The 14,989-nt window shown below is 39.8% G+C and overlaps 1 protein-coding gene across 2 annotated transcripts; it reads left to right on the forward strand.

Moving 5' to 3' along the window:
• The first annotated feature begins 2,069 nt into the window (after positions 1 to 2,069).
• On the forward strand, positions 2,070 to 14,824 carry LOC149008074 (DEAD-box ATP-dependent RNA helicase 21-like). 2 transcript variants are annotated; one of them, XM_089164922.1, is made up of 3 exons: positions 2,070 to 4,974; positions 8,926 to 9,053; positions 13,913 to 14,824. In XM_089164922.1, the coding sequence occupies exon 1, from the start codon at positions 2,252 to 2,254 to the stop codon at positions 4,382 to 4,384; it is 2,133 nt and encodes a 710-aa protein (XP_089021048.1). In that variant the 5' UTR covers positions 2,070 to 2,251; the 3' UTR covers positions 4,385 to 4,974; positions 8,926 to 9,053; positions 13,913 to 14,824. The 2 variants fall into 2 exon arrangements, with proteins under 2 accessions (XP_089021048.1, XP_089021049.1); XM_089164923.1 differs by lacking the exon at positions 8,926 to 9,053 and having other exon boundaries at positions 13,913 to 14,821.
• The last annotated feature ends 165 nt before the right edge of the window (positions 14,825 to 14,989 follow it).

The raw sequence follows: 14,989 nt of genomic DNA on the forward strand, positions 1-14,989 counted from the left end.
ATGTACATGAATTTTCTCCTTCAACCATGGTCTCACATGTTTCTTTGTCATGTGAAATCAATAAAAAGACAGATTGCAACTTCAATTGTGGTCCAATCCGCGATTAAACGTTGTTTGATATAAATTTGAGTTTTGACAGCCACTGAAAACTCAATTCATTCCTAGCAAATGTTGTGATACCATACCATCTAAGAAAATTTTCAAAATGATAAATACATCCTTCCACCATATAAGTTGTTTGTTATATTCTATGGGAGCTTCCATGGTGTATAAAATATTTAGTTTCCCCTTACATGAGAATTACTATTGAAATAGTAATAAATAAATAGCCAGACAAAACATATTAAATATTGAGTTATTATCTGTAGTTTTGATGTTAAAAAAAAACTTAAATAAAGTTATCATGTAATTTAAACAGATAAAAGGGACTTTGCATGTATACTACTTACAATAGATAAGAAGCATTTGATAAATGCAAAGACTTGGGAAAATGTCTAATACTATAGCAAACCTTCTAGCTTGGAAGCCCAGTCTATTTCAGACTTGACTATATGGCTTATTTCATCTCATTGGTTGCAAGTGTTATGCACTTTTGCTCCCTTGGCTTGTCCGACTTAATAAAAAAGACTTGGTTACCCAAAAAAAAGAGAATTGAAAAAATAAAATATCGTGAAAAGTTTTGACCACTACATGTGGCAATTTAATATCCACATGTACAACTCTTCCAAGTGTTGAAAATGTTAAAACTTGGCAAAGAAGAATCATAGAGCACAATTTTACCTACTCCAGGAAAACACTGGCAATTGTAATTTGTAAGTGACATTTGAAGGAGGGAAAATAAATAGTGTTTGAATTCCATTGTGTTATATTACAATATAGAAGATTAAAATTATACAAAAATAAAAAATATATAAATAGAAGATTAAAATGATTGTAAAAGAATAAAATCAATGAGATGCTTTTGCCTTGAATCTTTTTGACTTTTTTTTTTGGTAAGAAGAAAAACTTTATTCATTAAATTTGAAAGAAATACACAAATACATAAAAAAAAAGAAATATAGAAATTTAGATGCATGAAAACACAAGGTTAAGAACATAATCATTCGAAACTAAAGTGCATAATTTTTTTTTTTTTTTTTTTTTGTGGTGTTTGGGGTGGGTTGACCCAATAGGGAAACCTTAGAAATAAAGCTATAAAGACAATAACAACCAATAAGTTCAAAAGATGCGAAATATGGATATTCTATTCACAAATGCCCAAATAGGCGAAAACACGCCACAAAGGTGGAGATTAACACATCACATGGGTGGACAGAAAACGTGCCACATGGGCAGAAAGATAACACACCACAAGTAAGGAGTAGCTATAGCTTGAACAACTATTGGATCGAGTGGGAAGTCAGACGAGCAGGGATATTTCTCAACTTCACTTCGTGCTTCGGCAGCGGTGACTTTTCTTTTGCTAGATACGTAACTGGATAATGTTGCTAAAGAGGCTTTGGCTAAGGAAGTTGTAGGAGCTGCGATGGTAGCAACAAACAGCAGTACAATGGATACAACATGGGCACGCAACATCAAAACTTCCAGGCCTGAGGAGTTGCTTCGAAATTTGACATCTACAAGAAATAGAGGAAAAGAAAAGAAAACAATGAAGAAAGGAGTAAGAGGAGGAAAGATAAAGGAGAAAGATTTATGAGAAGTGAAGAGGGGATAGGAGGAAGGAGGAAGGAGGAAGGAGGAAGATGGAAAAGAAAAAGAAAAAGCGGATAGAGGAGGAAGAAGAAAAAGAGCGGAGAGTGCCTCAAAACATTGCTTGGGGCGTAGGTTTTTTACCCTAACACCAATTAAGAAGATAAGAAAATATATAAAAAAAAGCTTAGATTGAAACAGAACGAAAGAAAAGAAAAACAAAAATGAGAGAATAATCTAATTAGAATCGCTTGAAAACATGGACTGAGGATTTTTAGTTAGAATAAGATTATGTTTCTTAATAATTCTAAAGTTTTATTTTTATTTGTTTTTCCTAGTTAGTATAGGACTTATCTAAGTTATAGGTATAAATAAGTTATCGAAGTCTTGAAAATATTTAGAGTAACAATTCGTCTATTCGTCAGTGGTTTGGTGGTTTTACTTTTAACACTCGATTTTACAAACTCGGCTGTGATATCGAAGAAATAAAGTTTCGATCAATCAACCATTTTGGTACCTCTTGCTCGCTTCTGCTTCCCCTCCTGCGAAGTAATCAAGCGACATGAAACGTTCGATCGAAGATGCTAGCGCTACGCTCTCCACCAACATCAAGAAGCCCGTGTTCCTCACCAAAGCCGAACGCGAACAATTAGCTCTTCAACGCCGTGAGGAAGAAGTTGCAGAGCAGAAACGCAAAGCCGAACAGCTTCGTCCCCAACAGCACCAAACGACGGATCAGAATCGCTCCTCTAAACCCTCTGAATCATCTCCTGACAATCGTCACCATCGCTCTCGAGAACGCGACCGCGACCGTGACAGAGAACGCGACCGCGACCGGGAGCGAGAGCGTGAACGTGAACGAGAACGAGAATCAGAGCGGCGCAACCGTGACAGAGAACGAGATGAAGATCTCAAGGCGCGAGAGAGAGCTCGCTCGGAGAAGCAAGCCAGCCGAGAACGTGATAAGGAGCTTGAAGCAATTAAAGACCAGTACCTCGGAACTAAAAAACCTAAAAAACGAGTTATTAAACCTAGCGAGAAGTTCAGGTTCTCGTTCGATTGGGAGAACACCGAGGACACCTCTCGCGACATGAACATTTTGTACCAGAACCCTCATGAAGCTCAGCTGTTGTTCGGTAGAGGGTTTCGTGCTGGAATGGATCGGCGAGAGCAGAAAAAGCTTGCTGCCAAGAACGAGAAGGATATGCGAGAGGATATTAGAAAGAAAGCTGGGGTTGCAGAGAAACCGGAGGAAGCTGCTGCACAGCTGCAGAAAGAAAAGGCGGCGGATTTGTATGATACTTTCGATATGAGGGTCGATCGGCACTGGTCGGAGAAGAAGCTTGAAGAAATGACGGAGAGGGATTGGAGAATTTTCAGGGAGGATTTCAATATTTCCTATAAGGGTTCCAGGATTCCCAGGCCTATGAGGAATTGGGCTGAGAGCAGGTTGAGTACGGAACTCTTGAAGGCGGTAGAGAGGGCAGGGTACAAGACGCCTTCTCCGATTCAGATGGCTGCAATTCCACTTGGTCTACAACAAAGGGATGTGATTGGGATTGCAGAAACAGGTTCTGGAAAGACTGCTGCCTTTGTTCTCCCGATGTTGACTTACATCTCTAGATTACCTCCTATGAGTGAGGAGAATGAGGCGGAAGGGCCATATGCTGTTGTCATGGCCCCTACTAGGGAGCTTGCCCAGCAGATTGAGGATGAAACTGTCAAGTTTGCACACTACTTGGGTATCAAAGTGGTCTCAATCGTTGGTGGGCAGTCCATTGAAGAGCAGGGTTTTAGGATCAGACAGGGTTGCGAGGTTGTGATAGCAACGCCTGGACGACTTATCGATTGCTTGGAGAGGCGATATGCTGTTCTTAACCAATGTAATTATGTTGTCCTTGATGAAGCTGATAGGATGATTGATATGGGTTTCGAGCCCCAGGTTGTTGGTGTATTGGATGCAATGCCTTCAAGCAATTTAAAGCCAGAGAATGAAGATGAAGAGCTTGACGAGAAAAAGATATATCGGACGACCTATATGTTCAGTGCTACCATGCCCCCAGCTGTGGAGCGTCTTGCCAGGAAGTACCTCAGGAACCCTGTTGTGGTCAACATTGGAACTGCTGGAAAGGCAACTGATCTCATAACCCAGTGTGTAATCATGCTTAAGGAATCAGAGAAAATGCCGAGGTTGCGGAAGCTGCTGGATGAGCTGGGGGATAAGACTGCAATGGTGTTTATCAATACAAAGAAGGCTGCTGATAATCTTGCAAAGAATTTGGATAGGGATGGGTATAGGGTGACAACGCTGCACGGAGGGAAATCACAGGAGCAACGAGAGATTAGCCTTGAAGGTTTTAGGACCAAACGTTTTAATGTTCTAGTTGCAACGGATGTAGCAGGGCGTGGGATTGATATACCTGATGTAGCTCATGTCATAAACTATGATATGCCCGGGAATATTGAAATGTACACTCATCGAATTGGACGAACAGGACGTGCTGGGAAGACTGGTGTGGCAACAACATTTTTGACACTCCATGATACTGACGTATTTTATGATCTCAAGCAGATGCTTATTCAGAGTAACAGTCCTGTGCCTCCTGAGCTTGCAAGACATGAGGCATCAAAATTCAAGCCAGGATCAATTCCTGACCGACCTCCTAGGCGCAATGACACTGTTTTTGCTCACTGAGAAATTTGTTTGCCGGAAGATATTTCTGATTCCTTACATCTACCATATCAAGCTGTTTGTTTCTGTAGTTTAATTGAAGTTCTTGTTTTTGTTAGTCAGCAGAACCATTTTAATTTTAACTTTATTGATGATAAGTTAGGCATCTATGATGTTGAATTGTGGATACTGCTGATAGTCATTTGCCTCTTCATCCAGAAATGCAACAATGTCCTCAGTAGCTTATTTAAAGAACATCAAATTTGAGAATCTTATTTCATTACCCTTTTTTTGGATATATTTACTTATTTATTTTTAAGCCTATTCACTAGGAAAAGCAACATTGTCCTGACGTTCGTTTTTTGTTTAGCATACTTTTCTGCATCCAATGTGTTTTCTACTGTTTTCATATTTCAGTAACTTGATGAGTTGTCTACTTTTAAAATTGCCTTATTGTGCATTAATTCATGGAGATATGTTAGGACTAACATTATTGTGTGTTATTCATTGAATGGTAGGACTTCGCAAAATTGTGTTGTTTGCTCTGAACAGCTTCTCGCTCTAAGCCTAGTCTCTGTTTGCACGACTTGAGTTTGTGTTTCTGCGTCATGGAGGTACCACTTACTTCTTCACGTAGTTCAATTTGAGACCTTATGACATCTATTAGTGTGATTAAGGTTCTGCTTCAAACTTGTGTTGTCCCCAGTGACTAGACTAGAATTTCAGTAGATATTACAAAATGGAATTTGTTTTATAACGTTTTCTTTTGTTTCTCTCTTGTTAACAGAGATGTTCTGGATCTAACATGTTATCAGTTTTTCCTTCTGTTGTTCTGTCTATTGATGTTTTTCCTTCGGTTGTTCTGTCTATTGATGTCTATTGATCTAACATGAGGTTGGAGTTTGGGGTGGGGGGGGGGGGGGGGGGGGGGGGGGGGGAGGGGCACCAAGACCCATCATAGATGAATGAGGCTAGGATGGTGTCTTTAGGGATGCGGGTATCATAGACCAAGCGGGGACCGAGAAGAGGGTTCAAAATGCCCATCGGATGCCATGGATCAAGCCAAAAAGAGGTGGAGGATCCAAAAGCTACTAGGATAGAAATAGCTGGCAAGGCCCTAGGACGGAGGAGAAGGAGTTTTCTCCAGACTCAAGAAGGGTTAGAGGGGATAGGGGAGGTCCAGATGGAGTCTGATTTTAGGAGGTAGGAGTAGACCCAAGAAACCTAGATGGAGTCTTGCTTAGAGGCAATTTTCCAAATAAGTTTCATAAGGTGGGCAATGTTGACATCCATGATGCGACGGATGCCTAGGCCTCCTTCAGAGGTAGGGCGGCAGGTATCGGACCAGCTGATAGGGTGGAGGAATCGGGAGGACTCTCGGCCTTTCCATAGGAAGGCGCAAAAGAGGGATTCCATGGTGTGGATTGTGGATTTAGCCAGGAAGAAGTCTATTATGATATTGGTGGTCTCTGTTTAAATTCAATTTAGTTATCTTAGTTAACGCATTAATAGTGGGCTATCTGTACAAACTCTCATGATTAATTACCAAAAATAGGCTTCAATGCTTGTTGACATTTGGTTTTGGTATCCTTCAAATTAAGTTTTCATGGCTGGCACATTAATTCTAGCACCAACTCACCAAAAAAGAAGAAGCATGCAGCGGAAACCTATTTTTTGTTTCTCTATTACTATGGAGTTGCTAGAGGGAAAAAAAGAGATAAAAAGGAAAGAAAAGAGCTGCTCATGAAAAGCATTGTATGATTCGTTCAGAAAAATAATAGGGAAGAAGAGGAAGAAACATGATCCTTACAATGAATAAAACATTTGGAAAAAAGGAGAAATAGTAAGTACGAAATCCACCATTTAAACAAAGAGAAAGTAAGAGGACTTTGTATAAGGATTTTGGAATCTTTTTCTCGAGCTTGTGTATAGGTTTGGGAGATGAATAGAAACACAAAATTCATGTAGGTGTTGTATTGAGGTTAGGTGTTCCTAACATTTTTATGGCAGTCTGGATTCAGTAGAATTCAGTGGAAGGGATGGATTGGGCAGATCCTGCTCCTTTGCTTTAGATCGTATTTGTTGAGGTTGATTATGTGCAAGAAGGGCACACATTAAGTGGATGGTGGTAGATGGTTCTCCAAAGAATGCTTCAATGATTATAATGACCTCACTATATGGCAACAATGTGTTATGGATACTCTGCATGGGAAGGGACAACTTAAACTCTCAGTAAGAAATCAGAAAAGCTGGAGAAGATGAGCAGCAAGAGTTGAGGAATTTGGGAAAGACTAGTATCCAGTTGTTCTTGAGAGATGTCCGTTGTTTTCTTTTCTATTACATATGAATCATCTTAAGCTTCATCTGTGAATGTAGCACTTCGTATTGGTGTGTGAACCCCATTAAATCTGTGTCACCTTCATAGTTGTCATGGCGACGAGGCGATACAAGGCGGTTTAGGCTAGTTGAGGCGATGAGTCGATGAGGCGCCCTCCGAGGCGCTTTTAAGGCGGTTGAGGCGTTTTAAGTGAAATTTTTAGTGTACATCTCATTCACTCTAATCCATTATAATTTATTATATCTTATATAATAAAAAAACTAATATTAGCCTACCTCAAGTCATCCAACATACTACAAACCACACATAGTAGGTCCTAAATAAAAAGTCGTAGGAAGAAACCAAGAGAAGAAGTCACCTGTCGCTGGCCACTGTTTGCCGGAGTGTTGTCGCGGGAATCGAAGAGAAGAAGAGAGGAAAAGAGAAAGAGATTAGGATTAGAGTGAGAGTGAGAGTGTGAGATTCGAGTCAAGAACTTATTCTCTTTCGATTTTGTTTGTTTTTATTTTGATCACATGTAGCGTCATTATAAATATGCATATAGGTTCAAACAATAAATAATTTACAATCGGAATCTAATAAGTAATTCAATATATGCCTTCAATTTGGCATCTTTCATGTGATTTAAAAAAGAAAAAAAGCGGATGCCTTAAGGTATAAGGCGTCCGAGGGGCCTGAGGTGACACCTCATACCCTAAGGCGGTCGCCTTATTGCCTAAAAATAAGGCGATGCCGATTTGAGGCGCTTCGAAGGCACCCGGACGCCGAGGCGACGCCTTGACAACTACGGTCACCTTTGTTTGCAGTTTTTTGGGTGATCAGAAACAAGTATCAAAAGTCCAAACCCTGGTTTTTCACTGATATAAACCAGGTCTTCTTGGTAGAAAGTTTCGGCAATATGTGGTGGTACATCACAAGAGAATACCCTGAAGTTGAAAAAGGTGGCAGACATAGAAAAAGAGAAAAAGACAAATCATTGCGAACATAATAAATAATGTAGAACATGATTTAAAGATCAACCAGTCCCAGTACCAGGATTTGGTAACAGTTAAAAGATTCCACCCAATGGGTTAAGGCAGGGCTGTGATATAATTTAGGTCTTCTTGGTAGAAATCACAGGAGAATACCCTGAAGTTGAAAAATGAGGTAGCAATAGCAAACAGAGGAGAGGAAAAAAGCCGGGGGGGGGGGGGGCATAACAAACACTGATTAAATAATGTAGAACAGGATTTAAAGATCAACCGGTTCTGAAACCAGGATTTAGAAAGAGCAAGAAGGTTCTACTTGATGGGTTAAGGCAGGGTTCCATGATAGGTGAAGGGGTTAGGCCAGGGGTTAGGCTATAGGATAAGCGGATAAGGTTAGATTAGGTCGTCTTCAGAATTTCAAGCTCTTTAAAGTGACTGGTCGTAGGCCCAAAACTGTTTGGAGGTGGTTCTTTTCTTTTTGGGGCAGGGGCATTTTGGTTCTTCCCCCCTCCCCTCTCTCCCTTGAAGTTAAATTTTCACCTGTTCTTCTTTATAAATAGTTTATCATATGTTTGAGAGTGAGGTAGATAACGGACTAGGGCTGTAATCTCTGAGCCACTTAAAATTCTGTCTTGTGCACATGTAATTTTCACCATTTTTGCATTTTCGTTCTTAGTTTGTTAACAAAAATTAACCCAAGGATTTACATAGGAGCCAGCAGTAGGTTGCTTCAATTGTAGGATTGAGACTTCTAATGGCTTTACAGTCTAGAGAAGATTAACAGAAAGTAAAGGAAGCTCCTGGGCTTTAAGCCTCAAGGAGTCAGTAGGGTCCACCCCAGCTCCTTGTCCAAGGATCAAACACCTAGGGAATTCTTCAGCTGAAGAAGCAGCTTGGTAGCAATAGTGACTATAGAAATTGTGGCCTGTTCTGACCCCTCTATGTTGTATTTTTAGATTCAATGAAAAGACAATAGCAGGGAATCCATTAAAGGGTTTCAATAATAGAAATGTCCAACCTTGGCCCCTTACTTGAGTTACAGGACACTCAGTATCTGAACTGCTGTGACTTACTAAGTCCATTGCCTACTAATTTAGGAAACTCAGTACTACTGCTTACATTGAAAATAAAAAGCTAGTATTCTCACCTAAACTACTAAGGAAACAAATATGACAAAAGATTTGAAATAACCCGTGGAATCAACATTCTGCTGCCTCACCTTCCCAACTGATGTTTTCTTCTTCCTTGAATACTTTCAGATCTGCATCATAGCACCTGCTCTGATACCATGGAACAATATCAAATCAGTGTTAGCAAAGGAGGGGAGAACAAGGAGAGAAGAGAAAAAAGGCCCACAAGCAAGTGGCGAGAAGGAATACTACTCATGGTTGGGTCAAATTCGTCATCCATATGCTCTGTATTATATTTATATCTAAAAATAATTAAAAGGACAATGATGCCCTTGACATAAGCCTTAGAACATAAAGTGGCTTCACCCCATTATGAAACACCCAAAACACCTCCTGTAGTTGCATAATGATAAGCATAAACTTAACACATAGTCATGCTTTCTAAATCATGTGGTATTTGGTTAGGGTGTCTTCTTGATTTGTTGGTTCAAATTTTTTTTTTTTTGGATTAATAAATAATATATTAAAAGCAACAAGCAACACTATGCCCGGCCCGGGGGGAGGGAGCACAATGCTCAAGAGGGGGAGATAAGAGTGCAACGGAGACTCCATAAGCTAACAATGAACCTATTTCTGGGGTTGTCAACAACAGGGGGATGGGGAAGGGAAAGCAATCTATAAGATACATCAAAGTAGATGGCTTTCCAAATCAGGTCTAAGGATCGAGATTTGGAAGTCCATCAAATGGATGAGAGGGCTCTATCCCAAAGGGGATGGGAAAATGGGCAGGTGAAGAAAAGATGGTCAATGTCCTCTGAACCACTCCAACAAAGGGTGCAGCTAGGGTTGGCGGATATATGACGGCTAATGAGGAAGGATTGGGTAGGGAGGACATTGTTGAGAGTTCTTCAAAGGGTGAGGGTATGATGGGGAATGTGATCTTTGAACCAGACCAAATGGGACCAGGGAGACAGGGGAATGAGGGCAGTGGAGAAGGTCCTGAGCGGAGAAGGTTTGAAGTAGAGGAAGTGGTAAAGGATTTGGAGGGCGATGGGTCCTAATGGTGGTATACTAGTTAAGGATGGGGGGAGAGCATTCCAAACAAGTGTGAGACTGGGGTGGGGGAGAGGGGACCAAGCCCCATTGGAGATGAAGATGTCAAGGGTGGTAGTCTGGGGGATGCGAGTCTCATAGATTGTGCGGGGGCCAAGAAGGGTGTAGAGAATGCCCAACGGATGCCAGGGGTTTAACCAGAAAAGGGTGGAGGATCCAAGCGAGGTTTGGACAGAGATGGCGGAGAGAGCACGGGGACGAAGGAGCAAGATCTTCCTCCAGATCCAAGAAGGATTTGAGGGGCAAGAAGTAGTCCAGATTGAATCCTGTTTGAGAATGTAAGAATAGGCCCACAAAACCCAAATAGAGTCATGCTTGTAGGCAATCTTCCAAATGAGATTCAGGAGGCAGGCCAAGTTGAGTATTGTTATGTTTCGAGTGTAAAGATGATTCTCCAGCCAGCCGCCTCTTATGGTGGAGGCAGTAACAGATATAAATAGAAGATCATTACCTTGAATTGCTTCAAGTAAGAAAGGGTTTAGAACACAAAATGCTACAAAGTATAGAAAACCTAAACTATATGATCAGTAATGTGGTTGATTATCCAAATATCAAGAAATTTATTTTTTGTTGATTGTTGATACGTCAGATCTACCAAATTATAATTTTTTAAGAATTATTGGGAGATTTTTATTCAGTTATCAAGTTAACATATCTTGGTTGACCTCTAAATGCTCTGGTTGGTTGATTTAGTTGAGTTCTTCTGAGTAATTTACTTCTCAGGTATTTTATGAATTTGTTAATATGTGATCTGATTTTGAAATTTTGTTACGATTGGGTTGGATATTATGTTGGTATTTTAACCTTGAAATCATTGTGAGGGTGGGTCTCAGTTTTAATGTACCTTGTTTGTTAAAAGTTGTGGTAATTTTGTCTACTGGACAGAATATATACTTGTAAAACTTTGTTGGGCATATTTCCTTGATATGAAGTTGCCCTTATCAATGTTATTTTGTAGGATCTGGCTTTCTGAAATTTTCTGCTTTACTCAACTTTTCATCCCCCCTTTTGTCCATATTTTCTTGTCCAAAACAAGTTTCTGTGGAGCAGGATCCTTGTGCTTTTGTATGGAGAATATTAGGATAGTTCTGGGTATTATACCTGGTAAGAGAATCTCTATTGTTGGTGAAGTGATCAGAAAGACATTTTACTCTAGCTGGTTTTGTATCTTTGACAGCCCCTCCACTCAAACATACCCCATACTCGAGAGATAACTAGGAGAACATGCTTCTCTGTTGGCACCAAGTATTGTTGCTGTGATTGATATTGCAGGATACTGATATTAAATTTGAACTCATGAGTGTCGTCATTGATCTATGGTTTTGATCACTTACGATCTTGTTCGTCTGTGTTATCTATGATCCTATGTAACAGTTATTTCTTGAAGATCAGTGCTGTAGATGGGGTTCTTTGTTGAATATAAACATGTGATCGGTGTCTCTTGATTTCAGGCTTTGTTTTTGATACACAGGTTTTTAGCATTTCCCTTGTTGTATTCTTCGTTCTTCTTCCTCAGCTAAATCATTCCCTTCTGATCCCTAGGTAAGAGATGTAGGATGTATGAATGGGTATGGAGTTAATAATATCCTGGCCAAAGTATAGAAGTGGTTTGTGTTATTCCAGCATTAGCACAGTGGCAGCCTGGCTTTAGGCCATGTAGAGGGGTAACAAACCCAAGCTGCTGTTTGCTCTCTAGTCTGTCAACTGATCTCATGTTAAATTTGATGGCCCAACTCAACTGTTTAGGACTCTTTCTTTTTTAGCTGCGGAGAGTATCTTGCCTTGCTTTTGAGTTCTCAAACATTTCATGACCTTTATTTTGCCAATTGGCAACATCATTTTTCTTCAAAATTTGGTTGGTAGTATAGGAGGATGATCCCTACCTGTGGGCCTACCGTGAGAGCCAGGAAGACCGCTGGTGGCAGTCCTAACAGGATGCGCTAAGCTTGGCACAATACTGCCCATTGTTCTACCATTGTACCACCTGCCCTATTCTTATTAAGACGTACCTGAATTTTGTTTACCTATTATTTAGTTAATTGGTGTGCCGTGTCCAGGTTTCAGCCCCTCACTCCAATTTTAATGACAATCACAAGTTTGTTGAAAACCATGAAAGTCCTGGAATTTCTAATGGTTGGGGTAACCATGGCTGGTTTTACATTTCTGACTGAAATGTAAAACCGGCCATGGTTTATTAGCTAGATGTATCTGCCTATGAGATGTTATTGCATAAATCTCTTTGTTTCTTTGATTTTCTTCTCTCTTTGTTTTCTGAAGGTGGCCTTACTTAATCTTGTCACTATTACTTCGACTTGTGCTAGAGCAATTGATGTTCTGGACAGTGAGGTGTATATGCGGCCATTTTGTTTCATATGATGATTGTAAATCTTGTACTGATCCCAGACTAACATCATTGTGCATTCAGTGAGGTTCAAGATTGTTTGGGTTCATTGGAGCTGGTGTTACGCTTGGCCAACTTTTTGGTTTGTTGCTTGCTGCTGCCATGACTTGGATGGGACCCTGTGTGTATATGCTATCTTCTAAGATGTTGTGGTTTGTGATAACTTGTTCTTGCTGTTTGTACTTCACCTTATTGCAACAAGTAATTTTAGTTAGGTGGCTCCTTTCAGTTTTGCTGCTTTTTGCTGCTTTCTTGATGGACTTGCTACACAGTCATCAAAAGGTATTTGTCAGAGCATACCACATGACACTAAACAATTCTCTTTCCTGAGGTCAGTTGGGGTTCTTGGATAGTGACACCTCCAATGTGTTTCTATGTTATAAGGTCACCACCATAGGCTGGTCCATTTTGGGCATTATATCATTTTTGCTTATTCTACTCAACATATTGTGGTTTGAGGCTGTCTATAGATTCAACTATCTGGAATGTGATTCACCTACTTATTGTTGATAAATATCTAGGGGTGGGCTTTGGCATAATGATCGGTGGACCACAGTTGTATCCCTGAGGTTAAGGCATCGTAACAGCCTCTGAGCAAAAATAGCTGGGGTATTGCTGCATAGGAAAATTGCCCCTGGGACACTGCTTGTGCGGGAGCCTTTGGCACCGGGTTTGTCCTTTATTATTGATAAACATCTCAACGTAGAGCCTTTGAAATAATTATGATGATAACATGAGTATTGATGAACAGACGTAAACAGGATTAGTCTTTAGATGGGCTGCTAGATTGTAGAACTTGGTACTTCCAAGGAGCTAACATGGAAATTTCTGTTTGTACAAGCAATTCACTGTACTTCGGATAATACTGACAGTAGGATGTGGATAGCTTTTTCATGCTTAAGCTTTGGGTTTCTTATTAGCGAGTTTTATATGTTTAACTACTGCACAGACAGGAAAAAATGACCCTGCGTTTCCTTGAGACTTTAAAGTTTCTTCTACACAGTAAACTTAGCATGGAATTATGGTCTATCTTGGTATTATTTCTTGGGATCATGGTGTTCCCCTTTATTTTTTTTCGCAGACCAAATAGACTCAAGACTTAAGATCTATCATGGTATTCTTTTGGGTGAAATTTGTCATGGTATTCACCTTTATTATTTTTGTAAACCGAATAGACTCCTAGCATACAGACTACAAGATTAAAGAGTTTAAGACTGCTGAAGACTAACTTCAGAGTAACAAGGAAACCAACTAAAGGAGACAAGCTCACAGGAACGCTAAAACTCATCACATAGACACTCCCATATCGTAACTTCTTGAGTAGCCTTTTAAATCTCATGGTCTATTAGGTTTGTAATATACTTTTTAACTTTTGTACAGTGGTTTATACAACTTAAATATGTCTTCCTTGATCATTTATTTACTTTGATTGCTTCTCTTTATAAATAGCGGATTCTTAACATGTTGAGACTGATGAACATATCAAGCCTGCTCGGGAAATCCTCTTCCCCCAACTTTCTATTCTGTTTTGATTCCCTCCAGCCTTATGTCAGCAGGGATGGATCCCACCTGAGAGAATATTAATTTTTAATTCAATAACAGGAGTTTGATGATAGAATGGCTATGAAAGATGGAGAAAGCAAATGGGAGCTGCCATTGATGGGTTTGATGAGGAGATACCTGAGAGGAGTTGGGTCTTCGTCACCTCCATGTATGTCAAACTGTGGCAAGCGTATGCCGTGTAAGTCAGTTCATGTGCCGGTGCTACTAGGAACACCTGTGGACGACGGAGTATTTTCCGGAAGCTTGGAGGTGTAAAAGTGGGAACAAATTGTACATGCCCGAAGATAACTACTACTTTTTGGATCCAGAAGATTTGAGTCTAGCATCTCCACTTTGGTGGTGGTTAAAGATTAGCAGCAAATTGTTGCCTACCTGTGTGATGTTGGACTCCAGTCTTCATGTTTGGATTTTTAGCTGTTGTGTTGTGTTGGATGTGAAGCTTATTAAGTGATATGATATTCTTATGTAATGCTGTTCCTGAGGGTGTACCATTTTGATTTCATAGACGCAGAAAACATAGAAGAAAGATGACCAGCAAAGCTGAGAAGTTATTTCATGTGAAGAAGAGAGACATAGAGGCTATTAATACAATCTAGTTTAGCAATAAATCCAAATTTTGTTCTCTCTTATTTCTAGTGGAATCTAGAGAGATGATTCATATGCATGAAGACTTAAAGATTACTTGCACCAAAAGAGCTTGATCAGTTGTGGCAGCACTAGTTTATTCTAAAAATGTGTAGCAACTCATCCCCCAAAACATTTAAAATGCATCAAATTTTAATTTTATTTATTATTCTTTTTAAAGGTCAAACAAGGTGGCTTTTCTTTTTAAATCTGACTGCATGTGTAGTAGGGTATGTGAGTAACAAATTTGTCTTTAATAATATGTTTATGCCAACCACGAGGAGACCATCGTCCGTGGCCTCACATGTTTATTTGTGATGAATTGCAATTCCAGTTATGTTTTAAATCGTGATTAAATGTTGTTTGCTAGGTAAATTTGAGTACACAACCATTGAAAACTCAATTTATTCGCTACGAAATGTTGTTGTACCATATAAAGGAGATTCTAGCATATGGAATTTGTTTAGTTTCATGTCTTGTAAGAGAGATGTT

This window comes from Hakea prostrata, chromosome 8 (genome assembly GCF_041222555.1).
Source record: "Hakea prostrata isolate BN-2017 chromosome 8, UWA_Hpros_2, whole genome shotgun sequence".
In the NCBI taxonomy this organism is placed as follows: Eukaryota; Viridiplantae; Streptophyta; class Magnoliopsida; order Proteales; family Proteaceae; genus Hakea; species Hakea prostrata.

Coding starts and splice junctions, on each gene's coding strand:
- LOC149008074 (XM_089164922.1), top strand. CDS start 2,252: ATGAAACGTTCGATCGAAGATGCTAGCGCTACGCTCTCCACCAACATC.